The sequence below is a fragment of the Pagrus major genome, chromosome 13 (genome assembly GCF_040436345.1).
Source record: "Pagrus major chromosome 13, Pma_NU_1.0".
Taxonomy (NCBI): Eukaryota; Metazoa; Chordata; class Actinopteri; order Spariformes; family Sparidae; genus Pagrus; species Pagrus major.
Window position 1 is genome coordinate 10,453,391 of NC_133227.1, and position 15,893 is coordinate 10,469,283.

At 41.2% G+C, this 15,893-nt stretch overlaps 2 protein-coding genes across 2 annotated transcripts in view; one reads left to right on the top strand and one right to left on the bottom strand.

Moving 5' to 3' along the window:
- On the top strand, positions 1-14,285 carry adora2b (adenosine A2b receptor). Its single transcript, XM_073478743.1, has 3 exons — positions 1-339; positions 512-970; positions 11,028-14,285. Exons 2-3 carry the CDS (start codon positions 651-653, stop codon positions 11,758-11,760), a joined length of 1,053 nt encoding a protein of 350 aa, XP_073334844.1. The 5' UTR covers positions 1-339; positions 512-650; the 3' UTR covers positions 11,761-14,285.
- Positions 14,278-15,893, bottom strand: part of zswim7 (zinc finger, SWIM-type containing 7) — an 18,165-nt gene continuing 16,549 nt past the window's right edge. Inside the window, exon 6 of the mRNA XM_073478745.1 lies at positions 14,278-14,892. The gene's annotated coding sequence lies outside the window, so the exon portion shown is untranslated. The remainder of the gene's footprint in view (positions 14,893-15,893) is intronic.

Sequence of the window (15,893 nt, forward strand, 5' to 3'; positions counted from 1 at the left end):
GCACGTGGAGGCGTCGTTGGATGCTGTTTAATTGGCGCGTAATTACGCACGGCGACCCTGTGACGCTCGATTTGGGATTCTACCCATATTATGATACTTTTAACCGCATGCGTGTGAGTGTGTGTGTATGTGTGTGTGTGTGTTCGGGGCGTGGCTTCTCTGTGAAATAGTTCCCCCCCCTCATTTTCTTGCCTTTCTCCCTTTACTTCATAACCGCTGCCGGCGGTAAGTTGTCACACTCCCGCCTGCGCTACAGATCCACAGATGCCGCGTTGACGCTCCACAGATCGGTCGCAGTTGGTGTGAAAACATCCAGAGACGATGTGCAGGTTCAGTAAGGTGAGCGACAACAATGTTTAATGACTTTTTGTTTTTTGCGCGCATTTCTGCAGCACGGCAGGAGGATTCATGCGTTATTACGCAGCTGCAACAGCTTTTGTCAACTTGGTGATGCGGGGACAGTAAATTGCTGCTTTTTCTTAATATAAAGTTAATTGCTTCTTTTCAACAGATGGCTGGTTGTGCAGCTCACACTTGTGGAATATTCCTGGATTACAGCAGAAAGACTTCTCTACTCCTCTGGGACTAGGAGCAGCGTTTTCTCTGTGAACAGCCTGCACGTTTTAAGTCCTCGAACACACTTTGCTGAGATGAGTCCGTTCTACATCGTGATTGAAGTAGTCATCGCTGTTCTCTCCATATCCGGCAACGTACTGGTGTGCTGGGCTGTCGCCATCAACACCACTCTAAAGAACGCCACCAACTATTTTCTGGTGTCTCTGGCTGTGGCTGATATTCTGGTCGGTTGCCTCGCCATCCCCTTCGCTATCACCATCAGCCTCGGCATAGAGCTGGACTTCTATGGGTGCCTCTTTCTGGCATGTTTTGTCTTGGTACTGACACAGAGCTCCATCTTCAGCCTCCTTGCTATTGCAATTGATAGATATCTGGCCGTCAAAATTCCTCTGAGGTGAGTGTTATCTATTTTTAACTCTGGTGTGAAATTAATCTGGTAATTCTTCAGTTGATGGGGGTTTTCCACTGGAGTCCCCGTGTGGCAAGTTTAGTCCAGTAAGTGTGAAGAAAGTGAAACCTTTTTGACCATAATTTTATTCCTTCCAGCCTGTAAAATGAATTAAAGTCATTTTAAAGAGGCCTTATGTGGTTTTGGAGAAGACATTCAAACTCAGAATTTTAATATTTACAATATTAATGAGGTAATAATACAAACTTTGAAATATTTATTTTTTCCACAACTGAATAAACAAGCTGTTCTCAGAGGAAAATAAGGTCCTCAGAACACTGTTTGAAGCTAGAATGGTGGCAGGGTCCGCCACATATAAACAAAGTGAAACAGTATGAAACTGCGTTGTCCTTTAAGGTCAGTTTGTTTATTCAGTTTATTCAGTCATGAAAACAAAGACAGTTTGTTAATTTAGTTTGAAGATTCCTCTTCCCCAAAACTACATACTGCACCTTTTAAAGGACCCTTTTGGCTCTTTGATCAACAGGATTGTAACTGTAACTCAAATTGAAAGTGTTCTGCATCACATGGTGATAAAAACAAGAAATTTTGCTAAATAAGCAGAAAATACTGACTTCCTTCCCTTCTATCTCATAAAAGAGCTCAAAATAATTTTACAACCGCTCTAGAAAATCAGTTAATTCAGGAGGAGGTGTACGATTAATATCAGCTCTGTGATCTCATGAATCAGTTTCCCGTGGAGCTTAATGCCTCCTGTAAAAAATAGCTCTGTTAATATCTAAACTTGGAATGATAATCAGATAATACGTCCCTAAACGTGATTACAATCTGGTGTTTAGAGGCCGACTTAGTTAACACTTTGAAGTGGATGTTCTTTAACCTTTGGTCAGTAATCTAAAGGCTTGAGGTTACACACAGTATGGCAGCGACTTCAATACTTCAGCAGTGCAAATTGAAAAATATCTGCCTACTCGACTCAGATTCAGAAACTCTGTAGGAGAAGCTGCAAACATCTGTCATGCAGCTGTTAAAGGAGAAGCTCTGGATCGATACATGGCCACAGAGTGTCACATCAGTTGATCCCGATGGCATCAAGCTCCTACGTGCAGCCTCAGAGCGCCTGAGGAAACAGAACGGGTAGTGCTGCTTGATATTTCTGTGTTTAATAAAAGCTTTAATATCAGAGAGGATTTGTCTGTCAGCATGTCAGAGAGTTGCCCGTTTGTTATTCTTTTAAAGGCACCACACACTCAGCAGTGAATGTTGTGGGCGCTGGCTGTGGTTTCGGGGGCTGTTCGTGCTGTGATGTGCTGTCATTTCCATTAGACTCAAACGCTGGCAAGAAAGGACAGTTTGACACTAGTCTGGGATGAACGGTGGCTGCCATTAACCAAGTAAAATCCCCATTTGTGCCTCTATTTTGGACCCACAGACGGAAACCAACCCTTAATGCACCTCTTTTTACCTCCTCACACAAAATACACTGACTTTAATCGCCTCAAACTGTCTCTGTAACATTGTGACATTTTACAGTTTCCTCTGTACCCTCACAAGTGATAATAAGACCAGTGTGTGTGTGTGTTCAGCTCAAGTTACCATATCCAAACCGATGGCTGGTCTGCAGGCCTCTGGGGCCATGATTCCCCCTCAGATAAAAGTGTTTTCACAGATGTTTTAAGTGGAAGTGAAAGGCCAGAGCCAGATGTTTGAAACCCCGTGAGATGACAGAGCTGCACACCCACTCGATGTTTGCTTCCAGCCCCCCCTCCCCGTACTCCCTGTCTGCGCTTCTCAGAAAAAGACCCTCCGGCTATTTTGTCCCTCCATCCAAGTGGAGCTTTTAAATAACCTTTAGCACATCAGAGACCTCAAAGGGGTTGTCCCCACCCACGCCTGCAGCACCACTTCACTGAGGTCAGGGTGGGACAGCAAGCAGCATCTTGCCTAGCTGCTGATTCAACAGCTTCATCACTTTAATGGACAGTTTTACAGACTTCTGCTTTGTTTTGTTGCACGTAGGGGGTAGTGGGTGTGGTACAGTGTCTTTCTTGATCTAAATCCTGCTTTAGTGTTTTAAATGTAATGAAAAATGTGGAAAACTGAAGGCGGGGTTAGAGTTGAAGAATGATGGTCGCACTTGAGTCCAGATGAAAATCTGCCTTCGAGATGCAGACATACAGTGAGGGAGGCATCATCCTCAGACTTTCAGTGAGGCAAACATTATCCACAACAACAAATACAGACTCCTGAAATGAGCCAGGATCAGCTGTTGAGACTAGTGGACATTGGTGTAATGCGATGTAGAAAGCTGTCTGATAAAGGAGGTTAACACTGGTATGAAATCGAGTAGAGCTAAGGTTTAGGGACTGGATGTCAGTGAAGTCTAGAAAATAAAAAAATCAAGATTTCCGTGGACATTTATCTCACTCCCAACACGATCACCAGCATTTGCATGAAATTTAAAGATAAAACATGTAACATTTTCATGATAAAATGTCTAAAAGCTACTAAACATTTGTTATATTTTCTGTTGAGTTGTGTACTTGGGTACATGATTCCAAATGTTTCCAACAATGTTCAAACTCAGAGAAATCTGTAATTTTACCCCACATAACGGTGCGTTTAATTGGTTGCACGTCGCTGTCACTCCGGGAGAGTCAAACAAAGAAGACGTCTGTGAATGTGACCAAACGTAACGTGGATGAAACTTTAAAACGTTAGCTCGTCTGTGAACATTTCTGCCCGAGTCACCTAGATCGATTTTCATCAGCAATGGTGGTTGTTTAATAATGACGATAACAACTCCCATGATCGCACGCTACTTAGTCTCCTGTTTTTGTTTTGATTGAGAGACGCCTAGCGGCGAAAATGACACACCCTGCATTTAAATGAAATACTCTGAACACCATGAAGACCTCATTTAACGTCATTTAATGAGGCATTTTGTACTCTGGTCCTCCATCCTTGAGGGAATGTCTTTAAATTTGGCACAAATGTTCACTTGGACTCATGGTCATGGATTTGGTGTTCAAAGGTCACTGTGACCTCACAAAACACATTTTTGGCACGATAACGACATAATTATGACGACGTTTTACACAAATATCTAAGGATACAATTATTAATATGCACGGATGCATATAACTGCGAGGATGTAATTTTAGTTTTTGTTAAGAACGACGTCTGTGCGTCAAAGAAAAGCTACAGCCATGGAGCAGTTAGCTTATCTTAGCATTGAACTAGGGGGAAACAGCTTGGTCTAAATGCAACAAACCTCCCAGCACCTCTAAAGCTCACTGATTAACACAGTATATCTCACTTGTTTTATCAACACAAAAACCAAAGTGTACATTTGAAAAGTTGCAGTTTTATGGTGAGTTATGTGCTGGAAATCTTTTTGTCTGTGTGCAGTGAGGTAATTCACCGTAAAACCACAAACTGCTGTTTTTACTTTTTGGCTTGTGTAGAGATTAAACAAAGGAGAAATACCATGTTCATGAGCGAGCTTTTGAGAGGATCGTAGGGTATTTTTGAGCTTTGGAAAGACTAGCTGCTTCCCAGCTGCCTCCAGTCTTTATGTTAAGCTAAGCTAAAGACTCGTGGCTCTAGCTCCATATTTAACTGGCAGACATGAGGGCTTCCTTAGAATCTCGATGTGCCTGGATGTTTTACACAGATCTATTGTGTAGTGGCGATTAAGGGTTGAGCCCATGGTGATTACTAGCTGCAGGTTGTAACTGTTTATATATACAGTATCACTAAGCTGACCACAGCCTCCATCTTCTAAGTGTAAGAAAAGCACCTTCAAAGGCAACACGGGCTCTCATACTCCACAAAAAGATTTTACACTTTACTTTACTCACTTTAGTAATGAGTCAACAAAGACCAAAACAAGACTCCACAGGTTGGCTTGGGACAGACAGATCTACATCTCCAGTGAAAATGTACAGAGAGATCATCGTTTACTTTTCCCTCTGCTGTCAAAACAACACTTGCATGATCTGATCTGTATTGGACCATGAAGGCTTTACAAATTCTTATCTATGTTTTATTGCAGACTTGCCTCCACCACATTATACAACTTGTTTGCTCCAGAGATATTCACAGGTACAATTAATAATGCAAATGCTGCTGAGCTCTGTCTGCATACATCCTGACAGGCCGGGTGAATTGAAACAAATCCCCCCGTGTTGTCAGTGTGAACGGCCACCTGTTAGATTGTGTTTTAAAGCAGGGATGCGGACACTGTCGGACATTTAAACGGATGTTGTGAGAGTCTACGGTGTGTGTGTGTGAGTGTGTGTGTGTGTGTGGCCTGGCTGAGGTCTTTGGCCCCGGGCGGAAGCACAGCGACAGAGAGAAGAGAAGGGATGTATGGAGAATGGAGCAGGGGAAGAAAGCAAAACAAAGATAGATGCCAGCGTGCTGTCGTCATGCCAGAACTAATCCATTCAGCCGCTCGCCCGTTCCCTGCCTACAAACACAGAAAGAGAGAGAGTGGGAGGCGATGTGCAGGAGATGGACCCTCTGGGAAATGGGCCCTGTGCGGCCTGCTGTACTGACGGACAGAGGGAGTGGAGGATGGAGAAGGTGTGCAGGTCATCATGAGCTCTGAAGCTTCCTCTGTGGGCACAGTGTTGTATTATTCATGGCACCTTGGGGCGACCTGCTCGCCTCCCTACAGGAGGGTGCAGGACAGAGGTGGAGCTCGCACACCACGGATGAATAATTGACTCTTGGGATTATTCAAATTTTTATAACACAAGTCTGTTTTCACTGTCAACGCCCACTCAAAACAACGGGCTAATGATTAAGAAGCTGTGTCTTTCTGGTGATGTGACTTTCATTTCACTATCAAATTCTCTGAAACTAACCTTTGATGACATTTACTTCCTGCCTGTACCGTCAGAGACGTTTGCTGCCAGTTGAACCCACTTCCTCATAGCTTGATTTGCACCACGATGAAGAACCCAAAACCAACATCGAATTATACCTCCATGCCACAGCTCTTCGTCATTGTCCAAAAACAGAGAAGAAGAGCGATTCTGTTGCACTGGTTGACATTTTTAACTCAACACAGCATCTACCTATGCTGAACTCCACTCACCTGTTTAAAGAAATGTCAGAAATGTTACTTGGTAATTTTTCTGAAGTTGGTAAAGGGGCACTATGTAGTTTTGGAGAAGAAATTCGAACTCAGAAATGTAATATTAATAATAATAAAGTGCTCAGAACTACCAATTTTTTTTCAGTAAGTGAATAAACAAGCTGTTCTCAGAGGAAAATAAGGTGCAGAACACTGTTTGTATATAAACAAAGTAAAACATGAATTTATGTTCAAAGGTCAGTTTGTTTATTCAGTCATGAAAACAAAAACAGTTTGTTGATTTAGTTTGTTTAGGCATAAAAACATTCAGTCAATGAAGATCTTTCTCTTCTGATTAAAAGTTATTCCCCCAAACCACACACTGCACCTTTTAAAAAAAAAGAAAAAAAAAGGGGGGTTACCAAAATTTATTAGCGATGTACAAATGAACAAGTATTTACAATTGTATTACTAAACATTAACATTTGTGCAAATGATATACAAATACTTCTGGTAATGTCTTTTTGCATAAAGAGGAGAAAGTTGCCTTGGACGAGCACTACCCTGTCCTCATATTATCTTACTCACTGGTTAATTATTGCCCCACAGTCTGAGTGTAGATAGTCGCTCTGCTTTCTTTTCTTTTTGCTCACAAATATATTTTCCTCTCATTTGACAGATGACAGAAAAGAGGCAGGCAGAAAAAAAGGGGAGAGAGAGAGACAAGTGTTGCTGATCGCAGCGGATGTTGTGGCTCTGTGACATGCACCGTAAAATAAAGCTGCACAATGATTTGAAACCTGATTAAAATCACAGTACAAGTGTTAGGGTTAGATGCTGATGCAGATACTGAAGTGCTGCAAAGATGTCCTGACCTTCAGATCTTGTCCTCCAGATGTAAGAAAACATGTTTGTTTGGTACGACTCCAACAAGTGTCGTGAAAATTGTGATACAAAAATAATTGTGAATCTTATAGCAATATCTGTCAAAAATAAAAAATATATTTGTATTTATTTTATTTTTTACCATATCATGCAGCTCTTACCGTTATCAATCAGCTACCAGGCCGCCTTCTTTCTGCCTGTGTTGCTTACGTCTGATTAGTCTGGGTATTAACCTTTTCTTAAAGGATGTGAGAGTCTGCAGTGCTAACAGTAAGCATGTATAGTGAAGTGAAAGAGCAGACAGACAGTGCAAACAGACAGGGTCAGGGTAAGGAGGATGCAGGTAATGTTTTGTTGTGGTAACTGTGTTCAGGAAGCATAAGAAAGAATGCTTAAAGCACGACGTCATAGCTCTCAGTAACATCATTGAGACTTATGGATGCATATAGAGGGACTTTCAACTGGCTTTCATAATATCTGCAATACGTAGAGCTATTTATCTGACTATCTAAACTGACTTGTTGAGTCAGGACGAATGGGTGTTTGAATGAGCGGAGTGAATGTGCAGTGTGTAGGCTACTTTTATAATGAAAATGGGCCTACAAATAAAACTTAGCTCGATGCATTCATCATAACTTGGTTATAAGGGAAAATACTTTTTGTGAGCAGCAGAAAAACAATTTTTCTTCTCTGCGTCCTCGTATCACACACCTGTGTCTGTTTTTTTTATGAATGAAGGATGTGTGGTGATTGCATCATTTTAACTCAAACTGTGACCAATAACCCTTTAAGTGTACATATGAGGACAGGAGTGTTGTTTAAAAAACAAATGTAAACCCGCCCTTCATCATGTTAATGAATATTTTAGTATACGTAAACAAGAAAACAACGCTGAGAAATCATTCACAATCAAATTATTTATAAACATTTAATCACGTAAGTAATTTGTTTATAATTAAACTTGGTTAATGGCTTGTAAACGACATAACAGATTAATACAGTATAGAAAGAATTAATTATTAATCATTTACTAATGATTTCACCATGATGAGCTAATGGTTTAATGATGATGTACAACAGATCATCATCAAGTGTATCAGCAAAAGTCACTTTCAAACTTGTGATATGCTGTGATCATGTGATCACCGTGAAGCTGCAGAGATGGATTATTTGTGGCATCTCCGGCTCAGACAGGCTTCTGTGTGCGTGTCAGCATGCTTATGAGTCAGTACCACGCGGTCGCTCGCCTGAGTCACATTGAGGAAACACTCATTTTGCTTCAAGTGCAGTTCATATGATGGGGACAGTCAGGACGACACTGGTGTGAGTCAGCCTGGCATCTCCATACGCAGCGTCGGTGCACCTACTGCTCAGAATTTCATATCATGTTTCAGTGTTTGCTGAATCAGAGTTCATCCATCTAATGCGTAACATCCATCCCTTTGTTCACAGTGGAAAACAACAAACAAAACTACAGAACAGCACAAAGCTGAGACAAAAAGTCTCTCAGTGCTGCAGCCTCTCTCATTTTCAAGTCTTTGTGTCTGACGGTGTGAACAACTCAAGCGGGACATATGCTATTTTAGCTGTATGTTGGTTGTGTGCATTAGAGCGAAGCAAGATAGCAGATAGCAGCAGACTTCATGGTTTCACTTTCAGCTGATTATGTGCTTAACATGCTAAATAAACCTGTCTGTTAAGTGTAGTATTTTTTTAAGTATTTTTTAAATAGCCTCCCACCAGATCCACACATCAGTGTGACAGGATGCACTGAGATCATAAAAGTCCAGTTAGAACCATCTAAGGTTCATTCATTTGGGTTTTGTGGGTTCAAACTAATTGGAAGCACGTGTGATGTCAGGTCCTTCATTAGGATGGTGTTGCATCACTGTGTAAATGAATTTGGTAGTTTTTCCAATAACAAGGCTACTAAGACTCAGAAGCTAAGCTCTGTCTATTTTTGTTTGGATGTGCTTTATTGAACTTGTGTATGTTAGTCTGTTCAGTCTGTTCCAGACTGAAATATCTCAGCAATTATGTGAAGGACTGCTATGACACTTGGTATATTGGTATATTCGTACATTCGTGGTCCCTAGAAGATGACTCCCGACGACTTTGGCAATCCTCTGAATTTTCCCTCTAGTGCCACTTTGATCTTCACATGTGGTTTTAAGTGAACTGCCTCAACAACTGTTGGATGGATTGTTATTACACTTGATAAAAACATCCATGTTCCTGTCAGGTTCACCCTTAACCTTTGATCCAGTGACATCATCAGGTCCAAATTTGAATGTGTCCAACCTTTTGGTTAATGATTAAATTCCTGCAAAGCTAATCAGATTCCCACTCTGTATTTTTCTAAACCAGTGTTTTTCAGTCCTGGTCCTGGGGCCCCCTGCCTGCCCCAACACACCTGATTCAAATGAATGGGTCGTTTTCAGGCTTTGGCAGAGCTTTTTTTTTTTTTTTTTAATTCTCAATTTTTATTGACAAATTCCGGCATTACAGAGTCAGAAAAAAATTCAACCATTTCAGTCAACATGTAGCCAATATGACCAAGCAAAATATGTAAATACATGTAAACAACAACATCAATACAAACCAGAAAATAAAGTGATATAAAAAAAAAAAAAATACAAAGTCAGAGAATTAATCAGGAATGAAAGTAGTTAAGCTTTTTTGAACACATAAGGCTTGTTTAGTTTTTATATGTTTTAAGGATTTTTTGAAAATAAACAGCTCATTCAACGGCTTCAGCAGAGCTTGATGATGAGCTGATGATTTGAATCAGGAGCAGGAAACATCTGAAGCAAGCGGGGCAGGAGGCCGACAGGACCAGGACTGAAAAACACCGCACTAAACTAAGATAGTGATGTTTGTATACAGTTTAAAGCACTACTGTGCCTCACTGTACTGCTAGCATGGCTGTCGACTCTGATCCTTATTGGTAGCTCTGCTGTGCGGCCAGACTGGCTCCATTCAAATAAATGAGAGGGCTGCAATGTTAAATGTGGGCCAAGGACGGTCTGAAGGCAGCATTCGTCTTGTTGATGTGGCTGTGGAATTGGATGCTTGTTTGTTCCTGAGTTTGTGACGTTGTCTTTGTTGTTTGTAAAAAAGAAGAAAATCTTCAAAGATGATATTTCCTACGCCACTTGAATGCACCTACACACAGCAACTCACCATCACACTTCATCATTCTTATTGTCTGCCTGATTCTTGGCCATTATAAGGGCCATGTGCATCCTGGTGCACAGCCGGAGCTACATAAGAATAATGTAATGTGACATTTGGGCCACACAAACACAAGACAGCGTCAGTTCATTTCCTATGAGCAAAACAAAGGAGGAATATTCTCTGTCCGTGCTTGTTTTCATTAAAATATGTGAATTTTGGCTCCAATACTTTTAAAAAGGACCTGTCTGCTAGTTTTAAAGCTTTGTCACGTTATTGAAACTTCTACAAAATGTAGTAAAGCTGCAGGTGTGTAACCCTACGAGAGGTGCGAACAGATATTCACAAACACATCATAAAAATATTAGATCAAACAAAAAGCACCCATACCCATAAAATGACATATGTTGTAAAGTTTTGTTCATTATTGCACTACGCTGCATTTCTGTCATGTTGTTGTATCTGTATCTATTATTGCTGGGTTGTGCCAGATCTCTAGAGCTAATTATTCTTGTTCTGAGTTTGACATTTGTCCAAATCTTCCACATTAGGAAAACTATTTGTTTTGAATGCATTTTTTATTAATAAGTGAGTTTAAAATACATTTTTAAAGATCTATTCAAACTTCCCTGTTTTTGACATTCTAGTCAATTAAGAGAAGAATGTAATTCTAATACTCTCCATCATTTGTTTATTCCAATTCCCCCACTTTCACCCCCTATGACCCCTTCACCCGCCCTCACCGGAACTGGAAAATTGCTCACAGCTGAGGAAACAAATCCTGAAGTACAAACACAAACACAAAGTATGATAGAAAAAGAAAGAAAAAAGGGAAAAGAAGAAGATGGAGGTCTGGGAACTTTATTAAGGCGGTAACCTCTGCTCTGTTTCCTCCAGGTACAAGGAGTTGATGACGGGAAAGACCGCCAGAGAGATCATCGCCATATTATGGATCCTCTCCTTTGTCATTGGTCTCATCCCCTTCTTTGGGTGGAACTTGAAGTACCCGAGCTGCAGGAACAGAAGCTCGAGTGTGGACAACACGACAAACACTAGCCCCGTGGATGGGCTGAGGGGTGGAGGAGACTTACTACGGAGCTGCAAGCTCAAGTGCTTCTTTGAGAGTGTGGTGGACATGCAGTACATGGTCTACTTTAATTTCTTTGTCTGTGTGCTGCCGCCGCTGCTCATCATGCTGGGCATCTACCTGAAGATCTTCACCGTGGCCAGGAAGCAGCTGCGACAGATCGAGCTCAAGTGCGTGGGCAACGGGGACAGCCACCACCACGGGCTGTTGCAGAAGGAGATCCGGGCCGCCAAATCCCTCTCCATCATCGTGGGACTGTTCGCCATCTGCTGGCTGCCCGTCCACATCCTCAACTGCCTCACGCTGTTTTACAAACAGCTGGAGAAGCCCGAGATCGTCATGTATGTGGCCATCATTATGTCTCACGCCAACTCGGCGGTCAACCCCATCATCTACGCTTACCGCATCCAGGACTTCAGAACTACCTTCCGCAAGATCCTGGCCCAACACTTCCTGTGCCGCAGGGAGGAACTGTACCTCAGCTCCAACGGCAGCAGACGCAACAGAGACCAGATCCACATGACCATTGACCCTCTGCTATAGAGAGCCGTATCTATGTCTGTTTCACTCTTGAATTTCATGTTCACTGAGGTTTATAATGTTTACAGAACAAGGATGTATGTGAAGATGAACAGATGTTATTTATGAATTATATCGGGTCGAGCAGTGAAATGTTGAACGGAGAGTCTTACGTAACTTTTGTATTGTGAAGGATTTTTGATTTTAAAACAAACTTGTTGAAGCTAACTGGATTTGTAGGACTGTGAACAGGATCCAAACTTTGCTACATTCTGAACTGCTATTTATCATTCTGAATCCACCCTGTTACAAACACTCCTTTTTACGCCTTGCTATTTTGTATTGTCAACATTCAGTGCCAGTGTTTGTTAATTTATTTATTACAAGACCTTATCTTTGAGAATGTAAAGATCAAAAAACTTTGTGTGGCTAGATCTGTACTCGTGGACCTAGAATGGTACAATAGTCGTCTACATCTGTGGTTATTTCTGGCTCGTGACCCTTTAAAATGAATTCAAACTCATGAACCATCACATGCTCAGTATACAGAAAGAAGTTCAGGTTGTTTTGGGTTTTTTTATCAATACATACAACACAAGTGTCAAACTGTAATATTCTTGAGCTGCTGCTTGATCTAAGTGCCGTAAATGTGTGTACAGGCAGTGGTCTTCAGAGGAATCGATAATGACGGGGGCTCTCATACATATTAGAAAACAAAATCAGCAGAAAAGGGGGGAAATGCAAACATAAACAGGAAAATATAAATGTTCTTTCCTGTCCAATGAATCATCTCTCTTAGCCTCAGGGGTCACAACATTATCTCGTGACCTCACTGCAGCTGAGAGCCAGAGGAAGTGTTTTTGTGACTAGTAGAAGAACAGAAATTGATTCAGTCACACAGACGCAGACATACGTAGTTTGGCAAAACACACCTGCACTGGTGCTCCATATCATTTCCATGTTAACAAGCCAAAAGCTCAGGAAGTAGGAAACTGATTGTATCCCTTATAGAAATATGGCATCTACACACCCAACGTGACGTCTTCAAGTTGCTTCTTTTGTCCAACAGTCCAAATCCCCAAGACAAAGAAACGCAGCAAATCCTCACATTTAAGATGCTGGACCCAGTAAATGTTTGACATTTCTGCTTGAGGAATGACTTAATCGATTATCAAAATAGCTGGCAACTCATTTTCTTTCAATCGACAAATCAATTATTGTTGCAGCTCTATTTCAAATCAGTGAAATACATCATTCCTCATCATCCAAGCCTCTGGTACACGTGCATTTAGTGGCTTACATAATATAAGGCACCATTGCTTTGAGTCAGTTGGGTGTATATGAATATCATTTTATCTGAGGAGTCCAGCTGACAACCACTCTCCCCTCAGTCACAGTCTCAGCTGGGATCCCGAGGCCCTCATGTGCCCCGTTAGCACAGTCAGTCCTCCACAAGCTGCTGAAGTCATCGACTGAACTGAGCAGATTGATTTAAAAAGGGTGAAACCTCTAAGATATGTTGCACTGAGGATTCATTTAATCCAACACATAATGAGCCAACACTCCTTACTAAGGTGACTGATAAATAAGTCCAGCTGAACCAACAAAAATAGAGAGATTTTTTAAAGAGTGAAGCTGGTAACATTAATTAAATGTCCCGAGAGGCAAGTTCCACTTTTTTGCACTCGATGGTGTTCACACGAAGCATCATAGTTCATAGTTCTGCTGAGTCAAACCTCAAAGCACCTGATGCTTGGTCTCTGTTCTGCAGGGGTGTGGTGGTGAGCATTGTTGTGCATGTTCCTGTTTAATTTCTAGAACTGAAGACCGGGGCGAGAGCTGATGAATCACTTGGTGAATTTTATCAAAGCAGCGTTTTGTTTGGATTGTCGTAAATTATTTGTGAAAATACAGAAGGTGAATTTGGTCACCTGAGAGCCATCACTACACAGATGAAAACACATTGCACTGACATTTTCGATTATTTCCTGTTTAGTGTGTGTCACTGGTGGTGTTGAACCATGTTGTGTTGGTGTTAAAGTGTTCTTAAGCTGAGCACTGCTTCACTATCTCCCCTCGTTGTGTCCAGTGTCCCACCTCTGACTAACTTCAAGGGCTAAAATACAGGAGTGTGCCAAAGTACATTCCAATGGAGACATCTATACTGTAACTGCACTGTAACGTTGTGTTATTGTCTTGTTAACTGATGTGTAAAAATAAGTACTGTAGGTGTCCAGCTTTCGACAAGCTATTGATTGATGTCAAACTGTTGCCTTCTTCGATTTTAAAGGTAAGACTGACGATGACGAGTTGATCTAGTTCAACATTCCTGCCTTTCATTCCCAAGTACCTGTACCTGTCAGTGTGCTATAGTGTTGCTACTAATCAGGAAAAAAAACATCCACTGTGGTCAAGCTGATGTTCAACCTTTCCAGAGGCCATTCTTTCTTTCATTCAACAAAACTACAACTGCGATACTATTTAACACGATGCAATCTGTATGTATGGTGAATTATTTTGTTAATAAAGGCAATGTTTATATTGTTACAGATCAGTCTTTATTCATAAAATGTCCATTTTAAATCATCTAACAATTTATATTTTACATATTTACAAATGACACATTGGAAAAACTGTTAAGCCACGTTATGTAACATTTTTACCTTAAAATAACAGCTTCAAATTCATTTTGATGTCTCTGTCTCATCCACTGTGCGCCCCTATCACTTGTTTCTGCTCTATGTAACTTCAGTGAGAGAGTAGGATCACAGTGCGTAACACTAAGCCGCAGTACATCACACACAGCACCAACTATCACTGATTTTGCTGAAACTGGATCATATTTTATGGAGAAAAAATGTTCTGGTTTTTCCTCTGATGTCCTCCAGCTGCTCTGTCTCAACTCTGTGAGTTTCCTGAAAGCAACCTGTAACTGCTGCGTACTGTAGCTTACAAGTTAGCTCTGTTAGCATACTCTGCTTAGAGCACTGCCAGGTAGTGTTAGTGTTTCACTGCTGTCACAGCAGCTTTGGACATCCAGGAGGAGGTTTTCAGGTGCGTGGTCAGAATGGGTACCAGAACCAGATTCGGGCTCAGCAGCTTCTACGGACATCATGACAGAGGAGAAGAGACCGAAGAGGACAATGACAAAGGAAGCTAAGAAGAGAAAAGAGACTGTGATCAAAAGACAGGCCAGACAAAGAGTAAATCTCAGACTGACTATTAGTCTGTAGCGACAGCTTCTCTAATTAAAAACCTGCACAACAAACGGCAAGAGGACATGTTGCTGTTGAACAGTAAGTAATATTAGCTGTCTTGCTAAGTTATATGTCTTGTGTTGTTGTTCTTGCCCGATGTTTGGCTGTGTTACCAAAGTTCTCAAGTTGCTTGTTTTTGATCACAAGCCAAGTCAGGCCATTTCAACAGAGGGTTAGCTGGTGGCATGTTATAGCCAGGTGTTATTGTCTATGATTCAGGATACGTTAGCTTGGCGTGCTGTTACTGAGTTGTGTGCAACGCTCATGCAAACATTGACTGGCGCACGTCAAAAATGCCTAAGCATGCATGTTTACATCAAGACGAGGTGACGATTGTTGCTTCTAGTTAACACGTAACATTAAATTACATCTGACGAATTGTTAGAAAAACTTTGTATATGTATTTACGACAGCCGTGTTGCACTCAGAAACTGGGGGGTGGCAAATCTCACAAAATTACATACTACATAATGTTGCTTTAATTAGGGATGCACAATACACATTACGTCGATAAATTATTGGCCCAATAATGGGACATTTGGAGCAGGTACATACGTTACGGTAGGTGATGGTATGCACCTTTTAAAGTTTGTTTGTAGGGAAGACGTCAATAAGTTTTACCACAACCAGTGTCATGACTATTAAATCTTCTAATCTTTGCTCACTACATATTAGCCTTTCTCACCCTCTGGTGTGTATTAACGACAGGTTAGGAACTTCTTTTCAAAAAGAAAATAATTATTGGTTATCTTATCGGTATCTGTTCTCAGTATTGGTTGAAAAAAGATCCATACTGTGCATCCCTATTTTTAATCTTTCTGAGGTAACATGTAGACACTCACTACTTCCCTAAGTGATGCATCTACAGACAAAAAAGAACCTAAAAATAAAGCAGGAACA

Excerpts from the sequence above, each read along its gene's own strand:
- adora2b (XM_073478743.1), top strand. The coding sequence starts at position 651 with ATGAGTCCGTTCTACATCGTGATTGAAGTAGTCATCGCTGTTCTCTCC. Across the intron at positions 971-11,027 it reads GCCGTCAAAATTCCTCTGAG|GTACAAGGAGTTGATGACGG; the intron begins GTGAGTGTTATC and ends TGTTTCCTCCAG.